Source organism: Desmodus rotundus, chromosome 10 (genome assembly GCF_022682495.2).
Source record: "Desmodus rotundus isolate HL8 chromosome 10, HLdesRot8A.1, whole genome shotgun sequence".
Taxonomy (NCBI): Eukaryota; Metazoa; Chordata; class Mammalia; order Chiroptera; family Phyllostomidae; genus Desmodus; species Desmodus rotundus.
The window spans coordinates 109,019,604-109,040,753 of record NC_071396.1 but is presented as its reverse complement, the minus strand read 5'-3'; the positions used below and the strand labels follow the sequence as shown (position 1 = coordinate 109,040,753).

Genomic DNA, 21,150 nt, shown 5'->3' with positions numbered 1-21,150 from the left:
CTCACTCTGCAGTCACAGCGCAGGAGACCACTCCAGGGAACGCAGCTGGAAGTGCATACCATGCCGCTGTCCAATGATAGCAGAGGAAAAGCTGTTAATTACCTGGCACAATGATTTAGCTTGAGACGGAAATCTTGTTGCGATTTTTAAAAAGTGAAACTTAATGTCCCCATTAGGGAACAATGCCTTTGTTCTCTCCGAAGGTGCTCAGCTAACCAATTCTGGATATGAGCAATGCTGACTATTCTCACATTTTCTCTAGTTTTGACCTGTTTTCTTGCACTGTGCTCAATCATCTTTGCCATTCCTGTTTCCTGTCTTATAAGTGCCTGGCACTTTACCTCCTTTGGTGATTCACTTAACCGTCCTTCAGCTCCATGTCCTTTGAAGCTGATCGCCTGGTTCCGTGATCGTTTTCACATCTCTTCTTCATTTCAGAGCCTCCTCTCTCTGCTGAAGCTGGCCTCCGGCGCAGGGGCCGCCCCGCGCCTGGCGCTGCAGTCGCTGTCCTGCTTGCAGCAGCTGTGCGTGTGTTTACGGAGCAGACTCCACTTCCACCGCGACCCGGGGTTTTTCTCCAGCAAACAAGGTATTTGTGGTTGTGTTTTCATTAGTCACTGGCAGCGCCTCCCGAGAGGGCTTGCTATATATAAATTGCCAGGCAAACACCCCGTTCCTCAGCGTAATCAGGTGACCACCTTGGAAAACAAACTGTGTGTCAGAACCGCGCACGAGCCAATGCTTTTTTTATGAGAGACTTTGCAAGGTGTGCCTCTTTTTCATCCTTGTAGAGTGTCGTTGGAAGTTGGGCATGGAAGTTCTCCGTCTAGCTATTCACGTGGGGCTTTGGGTATTTTCTGCAATTATATGTTAATAAATTGTTTGGTTGAAAAATACTGATTTTTGTTTTACGGCAACTATTTTTATGCAACTTGTGATGTTGTCAGAGTATTACAAGGTCATAGTGCCTGACTTTTCGTGGAAAAGCATCGCCTACTGGAGAAATAGAGGACGAGCCTGGCCTTGTCAAGACTGTTCACACTTCAGGGTTTCTGTGCATGCACCTAGACAACAGGTGTTGAAGTCGAACGTTACATTACCGGGACTGGTGAGGGAGCTGCACAGTGAGCCCCTGTTTTGTTGAGAGTTGCACTGATCCTCAGCTACTTGAATATTTGTGCTTTGATTAGCTTTATTATAGACCTCAGAGGTGTGGGGTTTCCTCATTATTGTCCTTGAGGTACAGCCTCTGGCAGATGACTGATATTAGTGAGATTCTGGGTAGCTCATACTTCATCAGAAAAAGAGTTACGGTGTCAGTAAGAATAGTTTATGTCTCTGAAGATTTACTCGTTAATTAAGTAAATATTTATTGTTCACCTACTGTATGCCAACCGATATTCTAGTCTCGGGGGTGGGGGCGGCGGGTAACAACACTGACCAAAACTGGGGTAAGGCTCCGGCGTCTGTGGCCGCTGTTTTATAAGGTTGGGGCAGGTATAAACAAACTGGTTTCAGCCAAGTGGATGTGTGCGGAGAAACGTTTATTAAAGTCCATTGCCCACTTTTAAATTAGGCTTTTACTTATTTTTTATTGTTGCATCTAGGAGGTTTTTATAGATGTTGGATATTAAATTCTAATCAGATGTGTGATTTGCAAGGACTTTCTCCCATTCCGAGGTGTCACTTTCTTCAGAATGTCCTTTGGTGCGTGGGCATGCAATGTTGATGAAGGCCAGTTCGTGTTTTCTCTGGTTGGTTGTACTTTTGGTGTCATATCTAAGAATCCATTGCCAAATCCAAGGTCATGAAGGTTTTTCCCTGTGTTTCCCCCATAGCTTTATGATTTTAACTCTCAAATGTAGGTGACTGATTCGTTTCGAGTTAATTTTTGAGTATGGTTTAAGGTGGGTTCTTGGAGAGCGTTAAGCAGGGGCACGCAGGATCTGGCACTCAGCCTCGGCGGTCTCCAATGCCAGAAGTGAGTAATGTTGGCGGGAACGTTCTGTCCATAATCAGGTCAGGTAGAAACCTCAGTGTGCTCAACGAATACTTGCAGAAGAAGCTGACCTCTGTTTTTATTCTTACCCTTATAGAAGCATTCCTACCAACTTAACTTTGTTAGAAATACTACATGATCAGTAATCTGTCTCTACTAATGCATAATTTTCTTTTTATTTCCCCCCCCCCCCCCAGACACAGTTTCCCAAAATTCTTCATTGTCTTACTGTCCTGAAGTAAGAGTTACTCATCATTCTCAGAATCCTTCACCGGGCAGCAGCAGCCCCCGGCCCTCCGTGGTCGGACGCACAGGCCAGCGGCCTAGAGGAGATGGCCAGGACTGGGATGCCGCGTCTTCCAGGTGAGCGCGGACAGTCCGGGTGGCCTGTGTGTGTGTGTGTTTCCGTTTCTGAGGGAGGTTGTTCTCTTTTCTCTGCCTTCTCTTTTCAAACACTACCACAGGGGTCAGTCTTGTGTTAAACCAGCAACTTTCATACTTTTTTGACCATGGCCCACAGCAAGAAATAAATGTTACGTTGTAACTCTGTACTCAGGATGCAGACATACGCTCTGGGTTTGAGTGTGCATGTGTTTATCCACCAAAACAGAATGTTCACAAAATAGTACTGATTCCACATGCTACACAGCGAACCGTACTTTCTCTTTCTTTGTATTTCATCAAAAAGAAGAGTGATGATTCCGACCCACTAAATTATTTTTACCAGCCCCAAATGGAATGTCATCTAGTTTAACATTCTAGCTGTAAATACATTTTGATGATATTTTAAACCCATTTTTGTAAGTGTAATAATTTAAATGCAACAGTGTTTAGTATTAAAGGACCTGATTGGAGAAACTATAAAACAAAGACTTCTTCAAGGTGTACATGTGTGGTGTTTTATTTGTTTGTGTAAATACTGATTTTTATATGTCAAGTTTTCTTAAAGGTGTTGGCATGGTATTTTTTTTTTTTAAGATTTTATTTGTTTATTTTTAGACAGAGGGGAAGGGAAGGAGAAAGAGAGGGAGACACACATCAATGCGTGGTTGACTCTTGTGGTGCCCCCTATTGGGGGCATTGCCTGAAACCCAGGCATGTGACCTGACGGGGAATTGAACCTGCGACTCTGGTTCACAGGCCAGCGCTCAATCCACTGAGCCACACCAGCTAGATCACATGGTACTTGTTTGTAACCTCATCTATACGCTGCAAGCATCTTAAAACGTGAATCTCTTCTCTGGTATCATCCTAATAAATGCACAGTGTAATCTCATAAATTTGTCACGGTCTCTACAAACCCGACCGGAGTTGGTACATGAAGCCCTAGAGTCGTGTCCACTCTGAGGCCTGTACTGTACCGGGCATGCCCTCGGCCTCTGTGTTGGCTGCCCCATCCTCAGGGACTCTCCTGTTTTTGCCACAGCGGGAGCAGCAGCCACGCGCACGTGAACTCTGGGATCTCCTTGCCTTCGCCTCTGGACGCGGCCGCGGTGCCGCTAGAGCTGCCGGAACTGGAGGCCGAGGACGCGCTGTGCCTGCGTTTCCAGCAGCTGAGCCTGCCCCAGTTCTGCGTGTGCGTGCTGGAGGCCGCCGCGCCGCTCCTGCGCTCAGGTCCGTGGTCTCGCACCTGGGGGTGGTTTTTATGTAACCTGTATGCATTTTGTCTGTTTTCTGGGACTGGGTTTTCTCTTCTCACCCTGTCTGTGTTAGGACCTTTAGAATCAGAGTTATTTATCCTTTGGAAGGGACATTCCTAAGATCCCAATGTGGCCTTCATTATCTGTGTAATTAAACGTGGGTGGGGCGGAGCAGCCCTCCGGTGGAGTGTCGCCTTCGCCTGGGGACGTCAGGGGCATCACTGGAAGTCGTCATGAACCTGCTGTGCAGGTCCGAGACGGCTGGACAGCCTGCACAGACCAGAATGAAAAACCGTTGGGTTTGCTCCTTAGAAATTTCCTGGGTTGCTCTTAGTTCATTCTGTACATTTGGTTGTTAATCACCTATGAAAACATGTTAGAAGCACACCCACATCTGGATTTTTAACCTTTCCTGGAGTATTTCCTAAGAAACCAGACGAACAACAAAACTCAGAACACGCGAACATTTTACATTGTCTCTCGAAGGCGCCAGCGGAGTTGCAGCGGCCCAGTGCGGCGTGCAGGGGGGTGTAGTGTGATGCCAGCGCCGAGGGACGACGGAATGATGCCCGTGGCGCAGTCGGGTCCTGGAACGAGTGACCCGGCACGTGCAGGGCGCAGCTCTGGGCCTGGTCTCAACGCAGAATCGCGGCTCTCAGCCCCAGCCCTCTTTATGCTCCCAGCGTGGCCCTTGTGGCGTGTACCCCGTGTTACAAATCAGGAAACCCAGTTCGGGAGCGCTGTAGGAGCTACCCAGGATCCGACAGCGGAGGACAGAGACTTGATCCGGGGGAAGCGATGGTTTTTATTCTATAAATCTGCATTTCCAGTAGTTGATAAACTCATCGAGATACTACTGCAACCGAAATGAGTTTTGTCTTTTTTCGTTTATGCTGGCTGGGTAACAAACAGATTGGGTTCTGTAAGGCCTGTGGCTGTTTTTTGCCTGCTTGAGGGTGATGGGGAAGAAAGCGGGAGGTAGATATTTATTTGGAAAGCATTAACATTTTTATTTTATCCTGACCTTCTGTCTGAGTAACTCTGCCTCTGGGAGTTAGGAGAGCATATTAATTCATGTACTAATAGTGTGGTGAAGGAAAATCTGAACTTTGCCATTATAAAGTATATACGTTTGTCTGTATGGTATATGGAGAACAGTTTTAGATTTAATGATTTTGCATTTAACCTTTTCTTAATTTGCTGTAAAAAGTCAGATTGATAATTATAAAGCTGTATTGTGGTATATACAATTTTCTAAATGTTCTCTTGCCCTTTTGTGGTAAATTATTGCATAATTTCTAATTGTTCAGTGTCATCGAGATTTCTAAAACAACTTTCTCCAGCTGTTCTAATGAAACGCATAACGTAGACTCTTAGGATCCGGTGGTCTGTTTTGCACTCACCCGAAACGGACCTCTGGTAGGTGGGCAGGAAGGTCTTCATGGAATGCCCCCCCATCGCCCAGAGTGCCGGGTCCTGGCGTTCCTTTGTCACCCTGTGTGTGTGGAGAAGGGACGTTTCCCTGGTGGGTGTGACTCGCACAGCAGGGTTCAAGGGGAGCAGAGGCTTGAGAACACGTTTCAGATGGAATTTCTCCGGATCTCTTCAGCCAGCTCCAGCGGGGACCTTTATCCTTCAGTTGCTCTTGTCCGAGCGAAGCTCTCCAAGCAACTCCTGTGTGGGGAAGAGTTTCTGACAGGGTGTAAGCCTTCTGGTCCTAAATGGGAAGCCCTTAGAGCGCATTTTCTAAACCAGCCTCATGCTTTGTCACTATTACGTGCAGCATGGATCGTCTCTGAGTTTGAAAAACTATTTTAATCTGTCTCACAATACTTGTGGTTAAATTATTGCTACTCTCTTCTTGAGTGTCTTTCCCACTTATGAGCACATTCAATTTGTTGTAGGAAAGTAGCATTATAATCAGAAGTCTTTAATGGTGGGGGCAGATTATGACTTCCTGTTTATCTCTTCAACAATTCTAAAAGCAGTATTAAAAGAGAAATAGGAATTTGGGGGCGTGACTAACTAGAGGATTTAGCAATGTGGCATTCAGTTGTTTATTTGAGAGTTAACTGTTTTCTCTTCTCTGTCCTGATCATTTTTGTAGGTAGTGGACAGATGGTAACAAGAGTTCTGGAATTGCTTGCAGAGGATTTGATACTTATTGGTGAAGCAATTTCAACAGACATCTGGGATGACAGCAGCCTTTTTGCTATAGACATGGTGAGAATCGATGATTTCCTTGGGCTACGAGTAGTAGCATTGCATCTTACTTTATTTCGGTCCTTTCAGGCTGGTGTCATTGTTGCATTAGTCTTGGAAAGTGTTCTCTCTGGCAGACACAGTGTGTCCCAGCCTTGCTTTGTGCATCGTTAGATACAGGCCGTTTCTCCAGAGATTCTGGTCACCTCTCGTGTGGGAGTGAGTGTGTGTCAAGGCAGAAACAGGCCACCAGGGCTGCTTTTAGTACTGGAATATCGTTTTTCTTTTTAGTAACAGAACTAGGAAATACTATATTTTTTAAAAATCATAAGTTCAGATTTCTGTTTCTATGACTTTGAACTTATATGTTTTTGCTTGTACTTGTCACTCACAGAAAGTCTTAGTTTTTAACAGTATCAGCATAATTGCTTTTTAGCTTTATCTTCAGCATACATTAATTTCAGAACAGCAGTATTAGTACCGCTATGGTCCATACCTAATAAAGTTCAAGATATCCCTGCATTCTTTTTTACTGAGACTAAGTCTCACTAAGAATATTGTCAAAATACTGTGCCTTAAAGTCACTTGAAAGAATTCTTTTCTCTGTTAACAACACATTATACAGTTAGATTTGTTTTAGTTTGTTTGCACTTTGGGGCATAGTTTTCTCTTCATAAAATTAACTCAGAGATGTCTCTTTGCCATTTTGTTCTCTGATTTATTTTTTCAATTTTTAATTTAGTTTTTGCAAATGTAAACAAATAAGTATGTAGAGTCTCATTCCCTCTCCCACATCTTAAATAAAAGGTAATATATACAACTTTACACACTGTTTTCACAATTAAACATGCATCCTGTATGCATGGAGTAATAGGTGTGGAGATTATTTCATGTTGTACGTGGAGATCGTTATCTGTTTTTTAAGCTGCTGGTGCTTCACTGGTGTTTATCAGTCTCCTGGTGATGGACATTATTGCTGCTATCAATCATGAACAATGCATGTATCATTTCTTACTTGTACAAGTGTGTCTCTAGAGTAGATTTTTACCAAGTGGGATTGCTGTGTTAAAATGTAAATATTCTTAATCGTGGATACTGTCACGTTGTCCTAGACAGCTGTACCGTTTCAGTCACTTACCAGCAGTTGGTTAGGATGTGGTTTCACCTACAGGCTCAGCGGTAGGATTTATAGCCAAACCTCAGATTTTTGCCTTTCTGATAAATGAAAAATGGTATGGCACTGTAGTGTTTATTCCACTTTTCGCTGGGTAGAGTGGAACATCTTTTTGTAAATTTAAGAGCCATTGTCATTTCTTTTTCTGTAAACTGTCCAAACCTTTACCCATTTTTGTCTTGGGTCATTGATTAGTCTTTTGTTCTTTTATTGATTTCTAAGAGCTCTTTATCTATTAAGGACATTGGCTTTCTGAAACAAGTTGCAATTTTTCTCCTATTTATTTTTCTTTTTTAACTCTCCTAATGATAATTATTTATTTTTATGTAACTGGATTCATCAGTTTCTTTGCTTTTTTTAAAAATAAAATGAAACTTGGTTCTGTATTTTGAATCAAAGTTAGAAGGATTTTCTTTACACCTTGGGAAAATGTGCTATATCTTTCCATTTCTTGAAGTCTACATTTTTGTCATTTAGGAGTATTTTTCTCATGTAGATTTTGCACATTTTTTATGTATATGTGTGAATATATTTATGTGGGTTTTAACAGATTTACTGAAGTATAATTGACATATAATAGGCTGCACATGTTTCTTAAAGTTTGTTGGTACATTTCGACATACGGATACACCTGTGATATAGATTGCTTGCATGTTTTAGACTTTGGTATGAATGAACACATTGTATGCTTTTTCGTCTCATTTTTTTCCTTCAGTATGTTTACTTTGAGATATACCCATATCGTTGCATTCATTATTATTCATGTTATTGCTGGATGCCTTATTCTTTGCATTTCAGTAGGGAAAATATTTTTTGGAAAATACATTTTTAAATTTTTTTTGAAAGAAATATTTTGGTTAATATTTGCATGAGCAATCAACACATGTATAAGGTCCCTAGGAATGTTATATTGTGAATAATATTTAAGACATCTGTGAACTACCAGAGTATGTCTCCATGTAATTATAAATCATATCCTTTTTTACATTTCAATATATATCAATTATTTATCATTTTATATCTTTTATTTTGAAATTAGCTGTTAACCTTGATTTTTTTTTTTTTGAAATACTGGTGTTCTATCTTTTTTAGTGTAAATTGGTAACTTAGCCTTTTTTTTGCATTGTCAGAGAGGTGGAAGCAAAATTTATTAGTCATAAAAATATATACTGACTTTCATAGTTACTGAAGTTTTCTTTCTTTATGTTGTTTTGACCTAGGTCTGTTTGTGTCTCATTAAACTTTGTCGTGTGCTGTCCAAAATCCTGTGACTAGAGGTTAGAGCGTGAAAAATAAACAAAACGCTGATGTTTACTTAATACCAATACCCATGGATAGAAACCTAAACTGTTTTCTTAAGATAAAAAGTTTCTTGAAAAGAGAAACCAATGAGATATTTTACAGTCGATACAATACATTGTTCAAGTCCTTCAATTTCTTCATGTGAAATAGGGAAGGTGGGTCTTAGTCCTAGTTCTGCTGTAGTCCTAGAGGTTGCCCTGCTGGGTTACAGTCTTGTGCAGGGTCTTCACATGCCGCAGGCTCTCGCCAAGTGAGTTTTTTCCTCAGATGTGTGAAGACTGTTTTGTCAGTTGCTTCTTAAATTAACTTAAATTTTCTTGGCGAGAACATTTATCTGTAAAAGTTAGTCATTCACTTTTAATTTTTGGCTGCTAATCTTTTGTGATTCAGTGAATTATTTTTACTTTAAAGGTTAAATCTGTTGTATGAGTGCCAATTGGTATGTTAGGAATGTTAAATAAAACAGTACTGTTTGAAATTATATTTGATTTACTTTTACTTATAAATGCCTCAGGAAAAATCTCAGTATTTTGGCTGTATATTAACAAAAAGAAACAATTAAGTAGAATTCTTAATGTCTTTACTTTAGCCAAGTTTAAAAAGAAAGATAGAAGTAATAATTTTGTTCCGTCTTTAAGGGAGCAAAATAATAAATGTGTTGTTACCAATTCAGACATCAGGTACCTGAGGATATACACATTTCTAGATCTTTCCAAGTAGTGCTAACAGTGGTCACGTCTGGAACTCCATAACTCGGTTTGTGCAAGCATAGTCAAAAGAAAGGTCCCCAACTGAGTATTTTTTATTTTACTTGAAGTAAGTAAAAAATATTTATACTGAAATTATTATATTTTGTTAATTTAAAGGTTTATTGATTAGCACTTGTGAAAGTTAGGTTGACCTGAAGTGTGTCGTCCCCTCTTTTTTCCCTCTGAAACCAAGTCTGTTTCCTTGTCCACGTGGTAAGTTAGGCTCAGGGACCAGGATCTTCCCCTGGAGTCCCAGGAACCCCGACTTCGGGGCCGGGCTCCGCCCATTTTTACCTCTTCTCTGTTCCTCCTACCCTCGTAATGCCACAGAAAGCAGTCTTTCCTCCTTCATTGCTTTTAATTTCCCATCTGACCTGCTGTGAGCTGGTCACTTAGGTTCCAAGCAGGTGGGGAGACTTGCTGGTGGGCGTTCAGGTGGGACTGGAAGGACTGAGAGCGTCTTGTATCCAGGAAGGGCTCGCTGCAGGCGATGGACCCCGATGGGGGGCTGGTGCTGGGTGAGCAGGTCCCGAGCTGGCATTGGCCTTCCCTGCTGCGGCCTCCTTCAGAGACTGCTGTTTCAGTCTGCCAAGCAGTTTTGATTGCCTGTCACATGCTGGGCACTGTGTGTGAGTGAGCAGCAGTTTGCACTGCAGTGGGACACAGGAGCTTGTATTGTGACACTCATGAAACGGAGGGAAACCTAGTGGAATAATCGCTAGAGGGAGGTTTAATACAGTGCTTACTGTGGGATGGATACCGTTGACACACACGGTGTTTATGAGACCATTCAGTCATCACGGCCCTGTAAGATAGGTCACTCATTACAGATGAGGAGATAGATGGAGGCAGTTTCTTTTCAAGGTCAGTTCTATGTTTTTAATTATGTCTTTTTGCCAGGGATACTTGGAAAACACTCAACCTGGGAGCTCAGGAAGGGCTCCTTGTAAATCACGACTGAACTGTGTATTGGGTTACAGTTAGGACTTGGCTGATCGAATGAAGGCAGGCTTTGTTACCCGGCAGTGGGAGAGAGTCACCGGGCCTCACGGAAAGTGCTGTTTGGCGGTAATGGGCGGGGCTAGTGGGTGAATGCACAGCTAGGGCCTCAACTGGAGCTGGCGGGAGAGGCTGGCCACTTGGTGAGGCTCTGCTTTCTGCGACCTGGTGCTGGGTGCAGTGGCCATCCGTCCTGGGGGCAGGTGAGCTTGCCCTTCACTGGGGCGTGCCTGGAAGGCTGCACCTGCTATGGAGATCGGCGGCAGTGTTGGGGGGGGGGGGGCGTGGGTGAGGCTGGCAGCATATGGGGTATCTGGTGCCAGTCGCTGGTTCAGATGCTCTGCAGACTCCACAGTCTGTTTCCTAATGTGCATATTTGGAGAAGCTGTGTTTGCACTATAAATTCTGTTTGAATGGGAATATTTAGAATATTTTGCTATTCTGATATTCTAATTCTGTACCTTCTTTTGTAAAAGCTGTGAAGGTCGTCTGAAAACTGCCAATCCCCCTCCCCCCATCAACTACTTCATAGACGTTTAAAAAGTTTTTAGCCTTTAAATTAAAACTGTGGACCAGTTACTATTTTTCAATCCTTTTCTTAAAACATTTTTTTAAAAAAACACTTTTATTTGACATGGAAGAGATGCTGGAAATTGTGAAAATCGCAAGACCGACCCACAGTTAATTCATCATGAGCATAAGCAGGATTATTTGAAACAATTTTACAAGTAAATAGACTTCTGGTAAACGCCTGAAAATACTGAGATCCTAAATGTGTCTGCCGATTTAAAACATGTGAGTTGTCAGGGTTGACCTGGGGTAACACACGGTGGTGGAGTATAAAAGTGCTGCTGTAATGGAGGCATGCCGAGTGAAGGGGCTGCCTGCCAGCGGAAAGGGACCGGCCCTGTGTTTCTAAGTCGTTTTCCCCAGACTGGTGGGTACTGGTGGTTACTACTCTAGCGGCTGTCACGTTTTTTGTTTTAGTTTAGTAAGTGTTGCCTTCCCTTTGGTTTAACCTTTTGCTTTTAGCTTTGTTTCCTTGGGATCAGGAGAACGTAGCCTTAAACATACGCTGAAGTTTTCTACGTGGTTAAGTAGATGGTTAGTCCTTTGTCAGTGTCCTTGGAAACTTGAGGAGTTGTATTCTTCAAAATGTTCAACTTTATATCTATTTATTTTATTCACTAGGTTCAAACAGACTGAGTTAAAACTTACGAAATCCGTTTTCATTTCAGTAACAGGTTTCGCTTGGTACTGTGAGTGAGTCAGACCACAGAGATTCCTTCATGTTGGGTCTCTACTCTTAATTATGCATTTCATCAACAGAAAATGACCCCCCTTACCCATTTTTTGCCCTTAATTATTTATTCACATTTCATATGCTGTTAATTTTTCACTACAACATTTAACTTTTAACTTTTTGAGCACAAAATTATTTTCCTCTATGTCTGACAATAGCCATCCTAATGAGTGTGAAACGGTAGCGCATGTGGCTTTGGTCCTTACAGTGCTCCTCCCTTTTAGTTTTGTTTCCCACGTATTTGCCCTTGAATAAAACAACCTACTACACACATGAGAGTTTCGCCCTTAGTCTGCAGGCTCTGTGCTGTGTTACTTTCAGATATTCCCACTGGAAAGGTGAGAGTGAGGAGCCGCGGCCCTGTGTCTGCATCTGACCCACGTGTCCCTCCCCCCCCCCCCCCCCCCCGCTGATGGGGGCGTGTCCCCGGTCGAGGGTGTGATTGGTCTGTTAGGTATTGTCACGATTGGAAAGTTGGTCTGCTGCATTTTAGCTTTCTCTTTGTCCTTCGAGTATGCCTTTCAATTTAAAAGATAGTATCTGTTTAAGTAATGAGTTATCTAGAAATTGATGATGGCTGAACATTTTCCCTCAAAACAACCTTATTACTTGAAGAGCGCTCATACAATTTTATATTTAATTGTTTTTAATTACTTGACTTTCCCTGTTTCATTTCTCGTACTTTTGGGTTCACTTTGAGGTGAAGATCATGTCGCTTATGCTAATGCGTTTTTCCATTATACCAGCCAGTGTGTTTAGCATACACACTGGCTGGTATAAGTCTAATTAATAGTGTAAGTCTAGTAAATACCTGATGAGAGGTTTACCTGAGGATGTTCAAAGTGGGAACAGTTAAGCACAAGAAAATAGGAGAAATTTATGGTTCATTCCGCTTTCCTCTGTTGTTTATTTTTATTCATTATTAGAAGTCTTCGGATTAAATGCTTACAGATTTTTAGTTTTTTAAAAATTTAGGCGAGCTTATCATTCTATCATTACCTCGGCAGCTATTGATTGGAATAATTGCACTTTGGTTTTTGTTATTTAATGACAGTATTTCTCACTGTTCTTCCTAACAGATCGGTTGTTTTCCTGTTTTGTGCTTAAATGTTTGCAGAAGGAGAGACTGCTTGTGGTGCTGGGGTCCCTGGGAGAAACCGTGTGCCACCATCAAAGCAGCGTGGGCCTGGAGCAGGCGGAGGCCGCGCGCCGGCTGCACAGGATGGCGTTCGTCAGCACCGCGCTGTTGGCGGTGCGGCTGCTGCAGACGCTGCTCCCCGTTGAGAAGGTGAGGCAGGGAGCCTTGCCCACCCGCAGTGTACTGAGCGTTACACATACGTGTGTAAGTGTGTAAGTGCCCGCTGATGGTTTCACCGTGTACAGAGATTGCGTTGGAATGTGGGAACGGACAAATGGCTAGCATTTTTGACCCATTGTTTGATTGGAAAAAACGCGTTAATTCTCGAAAGGTTTTTTTTTAGGACTTTCAAAAAATATCGTGTAACATATGTTAAGACAGATCCGCAGTCAGTATATTTTTAGTAAGTGAATGTGTCGTGTTTCAGAAGCGAACCTAGCACAGGACACAGAGCACTGCCGGCGTTTCGAAGGCCCCGCCCCGCCGTCCCCCTCCTCCCCAGGGCTGAACTCCTCCCTTCTGACGTCTCCACAGACCAGTCTGTTTTGAAACCTCTTACTAATGGAATGGCAGTTCGTACTCAAGGGTTTTTTGTTTTTTTCAAGATTCTTCACTGTTACTGCCTGTAGCAGTTGCATGTTAATTTTCATTGTAAGATAGTATTCCACTGTATGATTTTATGGTAAAGGTGGTTTTCATAGGTGTAAATATTCTTTAAAATTGTTGTTTTACTTTTTCTAAATGGAGGTTATATTTTTGAACTTGAGCCTTAGTGGTAAAAATATCTCAGATGGCTCGTGCACAAGAGCGCAGCAGCGCACTTTCCGCAGAGGCGGGTGCGCGCCCGGCGGTGAATGGGAAGGGGAAGCTAGTGCCCCGGAAGGGCGGCTTTCCGCGCCTTTGTTGCGGTGCCTGTAGCCATTTGCCCCTTGCTCCCCAGCATTCTGCAGGGCATGTAGTCTGAACGCCCGTTGTAAGTAAGTTACCTGCGCGACAGTGTCAGGTTGCCTGGGAAACAAGGATAAAACATTAAATTATTAGTACAGTGTTTTGCTTTGGGGAGACTAACACTCTGCTCATTTTTGTTTTTAACTTTTATTCATTAGTCATGTTTATGAGGCATTTTTTGGTTTTAAGGAGTGATACTTTTTCAAGGCATAAGCATTATAAATTGAAGCATTCTACTCAGTTGCATTTAAAACATGTCTCACTTTACATGATAATATATAACTGAAACATTGGTGCTACAATAATTTGTTATTAAATATTGTAAATTCTCAATCTATGCATTGGTTGAAGTATTGATGGAAAATGATGATCAATTGTAACATATAGCTTACTGCTTTTTTGATTGTGGATTTTTTTCATCTGTGTGCTCATTTGGGCTGGAAACAGTTAATATAGAAATCAGTAATTTGTTTTATTTTGATTTAATTTAGTGTTAGAAAAATATAAAACCAATTTTCCAATTTTGAAGGTAGTTATTTTTTATTTATTTTCGTTTTTGAAGGCAAGTCAGTGCCTGTAATTTTTAGAAGCTCTTTTAAGTATGTAACTTGGACATTCATTAGAACAGTAAATAAGGTCACTGAAGAGAATGCAGTTGCAGTATTGATTTACAGATGGTTGTAATTGCTTCGACTGATTGACTGAGAACTGTAAAGTGAGGTCGGAACAGCAGCCCTGTCCTGTTGCTGTCGAATGCCTCCTGCGGTCTGTGCCTGAACACGAGGCTGTGCTGCCCTCTGCCTGTTGCTAGCCCACCACGAGTGGAAGTACAGTCTGGGCTCCAGAACCTTCTCCCTTGAGAGTGCTTTGGAAACACTTGAGGTTCTACTTACCAGATTTGTGATCTGGAGGTTGGAAGGTGGTAATATGGGTCTGTGGAGAGATTTCTCAGATTTGCAAGTTTTGACAAAGTGGCCTTGAAAGTCTTTTTTAAAATCCGTAATTGTTGATTTTAAATGATTTTGGAGAGTCAACAATTTTAACCCATGTACAGGTTGAAATGCTACATGGAAATATTATAGAAATGTTCTGCTTGGTTAATTCAGATTGGTAAAACAAATGAAGGTAACTTTACTTGGGGGAACCATCCGGGAAATAAGGGGTAAAATCACTGGCCCTGTGCTGGAGGCTGGTGCAGAGCCTCCGGGGAGCCCCTGTGACTCGCTCACGGGGAGGCAGAGGTCAGGAGGGGCTTAGACCCCAAGGCTGTGGCTCTCTCCCAGAGGCCCATGCACGCGCGCCATCTGGTGGGGCGGATGGACTCCGAGCAGCGCTTCTCAGCGTGTGGCGTGCGAAGTGACCTGCACGTTTGAGTCCTGCAGTTCCGGTACTCACTTGGCAGCCTCGAATTAAAAGCGTCGTTAGCAGAGTCAGCTCTTCATCTTAGACTTTTAGGCAGTTAGCGATTACCTTTAAAATGGGTTAGCTGTGAAATGAATCACGACCAACCTTCTTGACTAAAGACAGCATTTCAGCCTTAATAGTGAGTGCTGTCTGCCAGATGATTTTCTCTGAATGTTGACTTTTTAATCCTTTTTATTTTCTCAATTGATGCATAGAATCCTATCACGAAGCTAGAATTATTTTTAAAGAAAACAGTTGTTTTAGTTTAAACCAGTTGATTTAAAGTATAAAACATAATATTTCATGTGGACCTGTTGATTTTACACTAATTAAGGATGGGTCTTCTGTGTGCTCAGCTGTGGCGGGTGCCCTCGTCCCCAGGGCGTGGCGTTGGAATATGAGGCACTTGAGCACCGGTCAGCAGCAGAGCCTTACACCAGAGGCAGGGCTCGGGAGAGTCACTCTGGGTGTGGCGTGGGGGGAAGGATTGGGAAAGAGTTGAAATTTGGGCTTGAGACATTCTGGGCTGAGAAAAATTGTATTCAGTAAAGGCATACAGATAGATGTTTGGGGGAATAGAGTTTTCTTTAGAAAAGTATCGACTTTGTGATAGAGAATTGCTAAGAAAGTTGAACTACATTAAGGTTGTAGTTTACCATGTTTATCTCAAAAAATGCTTTTTTTAATTAATTTTTTTTCTATTTATCAAGGCAAGCCACTTTTTACCAGAGTCTATGTCAGCAGCATTGTTTCTGGTTTCTCTGGACATGCCTATTTCTTTGGAATATCCCAATATTCACGAGGCTGTGGTGGCCTATTTGGAACAGCTGAATTCTGAAAACTACAGTATTTATAAACGAACTGCAGAGGCTGTTTATTCAATTGAATGTGCCTGTAACTTCCTGTCTGACGTTGGGAAGGAGGTAAAAAGTTTTATTAATACCTCTTTTAAACTCCTGTGATAAAAGTGTACCATAGAAAGCGTAGCCGATACTTTTCAAATTGATGGACATAGAACAGTTGATTGTTAGACATAGGGTACATAACTAGTGAGTGGGTCAGTTATCAGATTAAAGTAAGGCTATGACTTGGAAAAACATAAAATGAGGACTTTAGATCAATGACTGATGTACGTGCATGAAACTGGAGGTTTTAAGAAATCAGTCATCATTAACTGTTCTCAATGTCTGAATACTTCATAGTGCGTTCCCCCTTGGAAGTGGCGTGCCGTGCATGAAGAGTAGCACTGCCGTGCACAGAACTCTAAGGGCTATTTTCGTGCTTCCTTGTAGCCACGTTTCTTTGATGTTTATAGAGCCTCACTCACGTGCACAAGGAGCCCGAGAGTGCTGTTAAATGAAGCCGTGCACTAGGGTGGAAGGCGCAGGGTGCCTTTGGGTGTGGTGACAGAGCATCCTCTGTGTGTGGTTCCTTATCCCTATTGGGGAATTCTTCGGGGTGCATCAGCGAAGGGCTAAGGAGTCTAAAGCAGACATGGCCTGCAGTAATTGTTCATTGTCTGAAAATACCAAGTTGGGTCCTGAAGATCTTGAAAATATTGGGGACAAAATTCTTTTTTTTGGTCCTTACGTTGGAGTCTGCCTGAAGCTTATATTTCTAATTTTCCTTTGTCCACCGTTGCTTTTTTCCCCTCTTTTCTTTCTGCCATGTCTTGAAGCCATTGGCTTCTTGTTCCCTCCATGGTAGGATTTTGAGTTGTCTTTAAGCTGAATTGTTTCTGTAGCTTTCTGCACTGTCAGCCAGCCACACGTACATTGGGCGGGGGGCTAAAGGGGGGAGCGGGTCACAAGAACGGGAGCCTGCCTTGCGCTCCAGCTGGTAGGGAGGCAGGACCGCAGACAGGTGGTCGGAGGACAGTCAGGCCTGCTCAGAGGTGAGTCGTAGGCAGTCTCAGCGGCACTTGGCGGGGCTTTCCCACGCCTTTCTTCCAGGACTGACAGTTCTAGATGCTTGTCGAGAAATGCGCTTAAGCAAATGTGAGCACTCTCAGGGCCTCTGAATAACCTAATCTCTTAAAGTTGCTTAGTTAACTATGGAGAATTTTGTTACTTTGTTATACATGAACTTGACATTTACTGCTTTATTCTGTTTTTTTTTTTTTTTAGGGAGAGAAGAATCTTCTAGAATTAATGGAGCTGGCAGACCAAGCCTTGCGTAGCTTTTCCTATCATCAGTATTTTCCTCTAATAAAGGAGATCATCTGCATTTGTTCAAAGATGTAATATTTCCTTTCTTAATGTGATTATATTACAGGACAAGGGGTGTGTGTGTGTGTGTGTGAGAGAGAGAGAGAGAAGTTAGGCGCAATGAAAGTGAATTTGGTCTTAAATCTTGTTATCATTATTATTTTTTAGTTTAAATTGCTTTTATGTGTGTCTGGCCTTTTCACTGTGTATGTATAGCTGCGTTAAGACAGTTGACTTATCCAAGAGTAAACTTTAGAAATGTCACCCTACAATCAAAGTGAATTGTCCTTGGATTTTTATACATTTGGTTTGGTGTCCATTCAAACCAGGTATTCAAGCATATTAATTTACTTATTTGTCTTAAAAATTTTAATTAATAACTTAAATTGGTTTTTTTAATGTAAGTTTCATTACTTTCTACTTTTTCCTTATATGGATTTTTGGAAAACATCATGCATTGGTTAATTTGGGGGGAATCATTGGAGCAGATTCCTATTATTAGTATTTTCATTGCTTTTGGAAAGAGCAAATTGCATGGTGGTAAATATCAATTAATATGGGATTTTAACATTTATTTATTTTTCACCTCACGTAATTGCCATTTTGTGTGTATGTGACATTTAAGAGCCACTCTCGTTATTAACAAATCCCGAGTGTGCAGCGCGGGGTCCCTGACGGCAGCACGTCAGGTCCTAGAATGTGCTCATCTGGTGCAGCCGAAACGCCGCGCCCCTTGACCTGCCCCACCCCCCCAGGAATGACCACGGCACGCTGCCTCTGTGGGATTGACCGCTCCAGGTCCACACACAAGTGAGGTTGCGCATCGTTCGCCCCTCCGTGTCCGGCTTGTTTCACTCGGCATCGTGTCCTTTGGGTTTATCTATGCGACCAATGGAAGGATTTTTTTTTTTCTAAAGGCTGGGTATTATTTCATTGTATGTATACACCATATTTTCCTTGTTTGTTCACTGATGGATGGACGCTGGGTTATCTCCACACACTGACTCCCGTGAAGAATGCTGGATTAACACGGGGTACGGGTGTCTCTTCAACATGCTGATTTGATTTTCTCTGGATATGCATCCCAGGAGTGGCGTTGCTAGGTCATGTGCTGGTTGTCTTTTTAATTTTTTTAGGAGCCTCCATATGTTTTCCGTAATGGTTGTACCAGTTGACATCCCAAGTATAAGTTTTTAAATACGTTTTAGGTGGTTTTTATACTCTTTTAAGAGAACATTCTTTGCCTAAAACAAGTGTATGCTTGGGTAAATACTAACATCGGGTTACTTAAGTACGATCCCAATTAGAGGAGTTGGAATAGGAAGAAACTCCTTCTACGGTGCTTGTCACAGTCTTTCTGGTCACTTCTTTGCCTTACCGATGTCTTCACTGTTTTATCTTTTCGTCAGCTGGAAGTCGGCCCAGGCCAGTCCACTGCTGCAGGGGGAGAGTCAGAAGGTGTTTCTGCGTATGCTGTCTCACCCGATGCTCCCGGTAAAGGTGGAAACTTACCGCTGCTGCCTGGAGATCGTTAAGGTGGTTTTTCTGTGTTCGGTCTTCAGGGGCGAACTAACAGTCGATTTTCTTCCTGTAACTCCAGAATTAAATTACTTGACCTTTTGAGTGAGATATAAGAACTGTTACCATAAAAATAGATGCAGTTTTTAGTCAACTGTAAGACATTTGTACTATTCAATTCCCTTAACTTTGTAAGTCTAGCAGTTGAATTGCTTTATTAGAGGTTTTAGTAAGAATTGCATTTATGTTGTGTTATTTAGTGATGGAAAATTTTAAGGAAAAGTCCCAGGCATTTAAAAGTGATCTCTGTGCTCAGGGAAAGTTTTAGGTTATTATGGCTTAAATTACATAGTTTCAGGTCTTTTTTTCTTAGTCATGTTTTTCTTTTGAAACATTTGTTTTCTATGTTTTTAAATCATCAAACATTTCAACATAGAATAATACATAGAACATTCACTTTTTCAGTATTGGAAAGAACATTGTACGTAGGACAATGATGAAAAGTATTTGTTCCTCTGTTCTCTTGAAAATGTCCTCTTGCATTTAACATTCTTATAAGTACCATCTATACGTAACAAATGTTTACATTTTACCATTTTTACTTCTGGTCCTTTTTTTAAAGAGAAATAAAAATATTATAACTGAAGCCTCTTAGCCTCTTTCCCTCTTCTTACCCTTTTTTTCCACCAAGATAACCACTCTTGTAAAGTTGGTGTTTATCCTTCCCATCCATTGTTTTATATATTTTTACTATATATGCATATCCTTATTAACAATACATATTACTCTTTTACACTGAACATGTTTTGGCTGCCTGTTCTTTTCATGTATTAGTAGGATTTGAGATCTACCTGGTTCATGCATCTTAACTGCTCTTTAGGTTGAGTATCCTCTCTTTTATTTTTAAACTAATTAAGTTCAGTCCATGTTTTACGTAAATAAGTTTTTCAGTGCCGGTCTGTGACTGATGGTGCATGTGTTTGAAACCCTCCTGGCTTTCCCGTACTCTTGGGTGATAGTTTGTCAGTCTTACTCTTGAGTGGCAGCTTAGCTGTATGTGCAGTTATCGGTCGATGGCTGTTTTCCCTTCGGGCTTTGTGAAACTGCTTTGTCCTTCTTGGCTTTGTTGAAAGACTGCTGTCAGTTAAAGTATAACTGCTTTGTATTTTTTTTTCTAGTTGCTTTCAAGACCTTTTCCTTGTCTCATTACAGTATGTCTTTGTGTGTGTGTGTGTGTATATATATATATTATTTTTAAGCTTACCTTGTTCCTTTAGCATTCTTTAACCTGAAGACTTGTGTCTGCCCTCATTTCTGCATGCTTCGCCATCATTGTTGTTTCTCTTAGCCTGCTCTTCTCTCCCGGTGGCACGCTCGTGAGATCTATGTCAGACCTCCCTGTTTTACCCTTCGCACCTTTTCAGCCTTTTAAAAATATTTTCCGTATCTCTTTTTGTTTTGTTTGGATGAAATTCCTCAGTGCTGCTATCCAGTCCACTAATTCTTTCTTTAGCTATGTCTAATTTGCTTGTTAGAAATAGTGGTAAAATATACATAACGTGAAACTTAGCATTTTAATCATTTGTAAGTATACAGTTAAGGGGCATTAGGTGCGTTCACACTGTTGTGCAGCCGTCAGCACTACCCGCCCTCAGAACTTCTCCCGTTTCCCAGATGGAGACTGTGCCCGTTAGACAGTGAGTCCTCATCCCCCCGCCCCCACGTCCGACAACCACCACTCCACTTCCCATCGGACTTCGACTGTCGTAGGCGCGTTTTTTCACTTAACGTAGCATCCTGAAGTTCATCCGTGTGATAACATAGGTCAGAACTGCATTCTTTTTTAAGTCTGAGTAATATCCTGTTGTCTGCACACACCACACTTTGTTTATCCATCCATCTGTTGATGGACATTTGGGTTATTTTCATCTTTTCGCTGTTGTAACCAGTGCTTCTGTGAACATAGGTATACAAACATCTGCTTGACTACCTGCTTTAGTTCTCTTGGTGTATAGCTCCTTATGTTACTTGTTTCCTTTATGTCTTTCAACACGAGCAACTTGCGAGATTCGGTTGTCTCAGCAGCGTGGTTAGTTTTCAAGGCTGCACTGTTGGCCGGAAGTCACACAGTCCAAGTCTCGTGACGACTCAAAAACTGTTGGGCGGGAGGATCTTGGGGTAAAAGAAGTTTCAATGAAGTGAAAACTGAAATTGGAATTGAATTTTAAACAGGAGAAAGAGGAATCCTTTTGAAAAATCAGTGTCACTAGTATTTAAAATTTTTTTGTATTATTTCCCAGGAATGTTTAGGTGTCCATAATGTCAGTAAACCTGTATCTTCACTTTGTAACGGAATTCATTTCCTACTCCACCCGAAAGTTCTGTATGAAATCTCCGCATTTGGCATGCAAGAACCTAAAAATGAGGTATGGCACGTTGAAAGTAAGTGCAAAACACTGTAATTCCTTAGAAACTCAGCTAAGTCAAGGCAGTACCCTCATATAACTAGACAGTATTACGAGAAACAGAAAAGAAACTTGTCTTGGATGTATGGGCTCACTCAAGTT

General features: G+C 41.8%; 1 protein-coding gene across 1 annotated transcript in view; it reads left to right on the top strand.

Moving 5' to 3' along the window:
* The window catches only part of RTTN (rotatin), a 98,981-nt gene that overhangs the window by 7,278 nt on the left and 70,553 nt on the right, over positions 1 to 21,150 (top strand). The window contains exons 7-15 of the mRNA XM_024580522.4: positions 439 to 589; positions 2,197 to 2,362; positions 3,426 to 3,613; positions 5,747 to 5,862; positions 12,486 to 12,656; positions 15,569 to 15,781; positions 16,985 to 17,097; positions 18,475 to 18,601; positions 20,884 to 21,009. Of these exons, the coding sequence (XP_024436290.2) occupies positions 439 to 589; positions 2,197 to 2,362; positions 3,426 to 3,613; positions 5,747 to 5,862; positions 12,486 to 12,656; positions 15,569 to 15,781; positions 16,985 to 17,097; positions 18,475 to 18,601; positions 20,884 to 21,009 (1,371 nt within the window). The remainder of the gene's footprint in view (positions 1 to 438; positions 590 to 2,196; positions 2,363 to 3,425; positions 3,614 to 5,746; positions 5,863 to 12,485; positions 12,657 to 15,568; positions 15,782 to 16,984; positions 17,098 to 18,474; positions 18,602 to 20,883; positions 21,010 to 21,150) is intronic.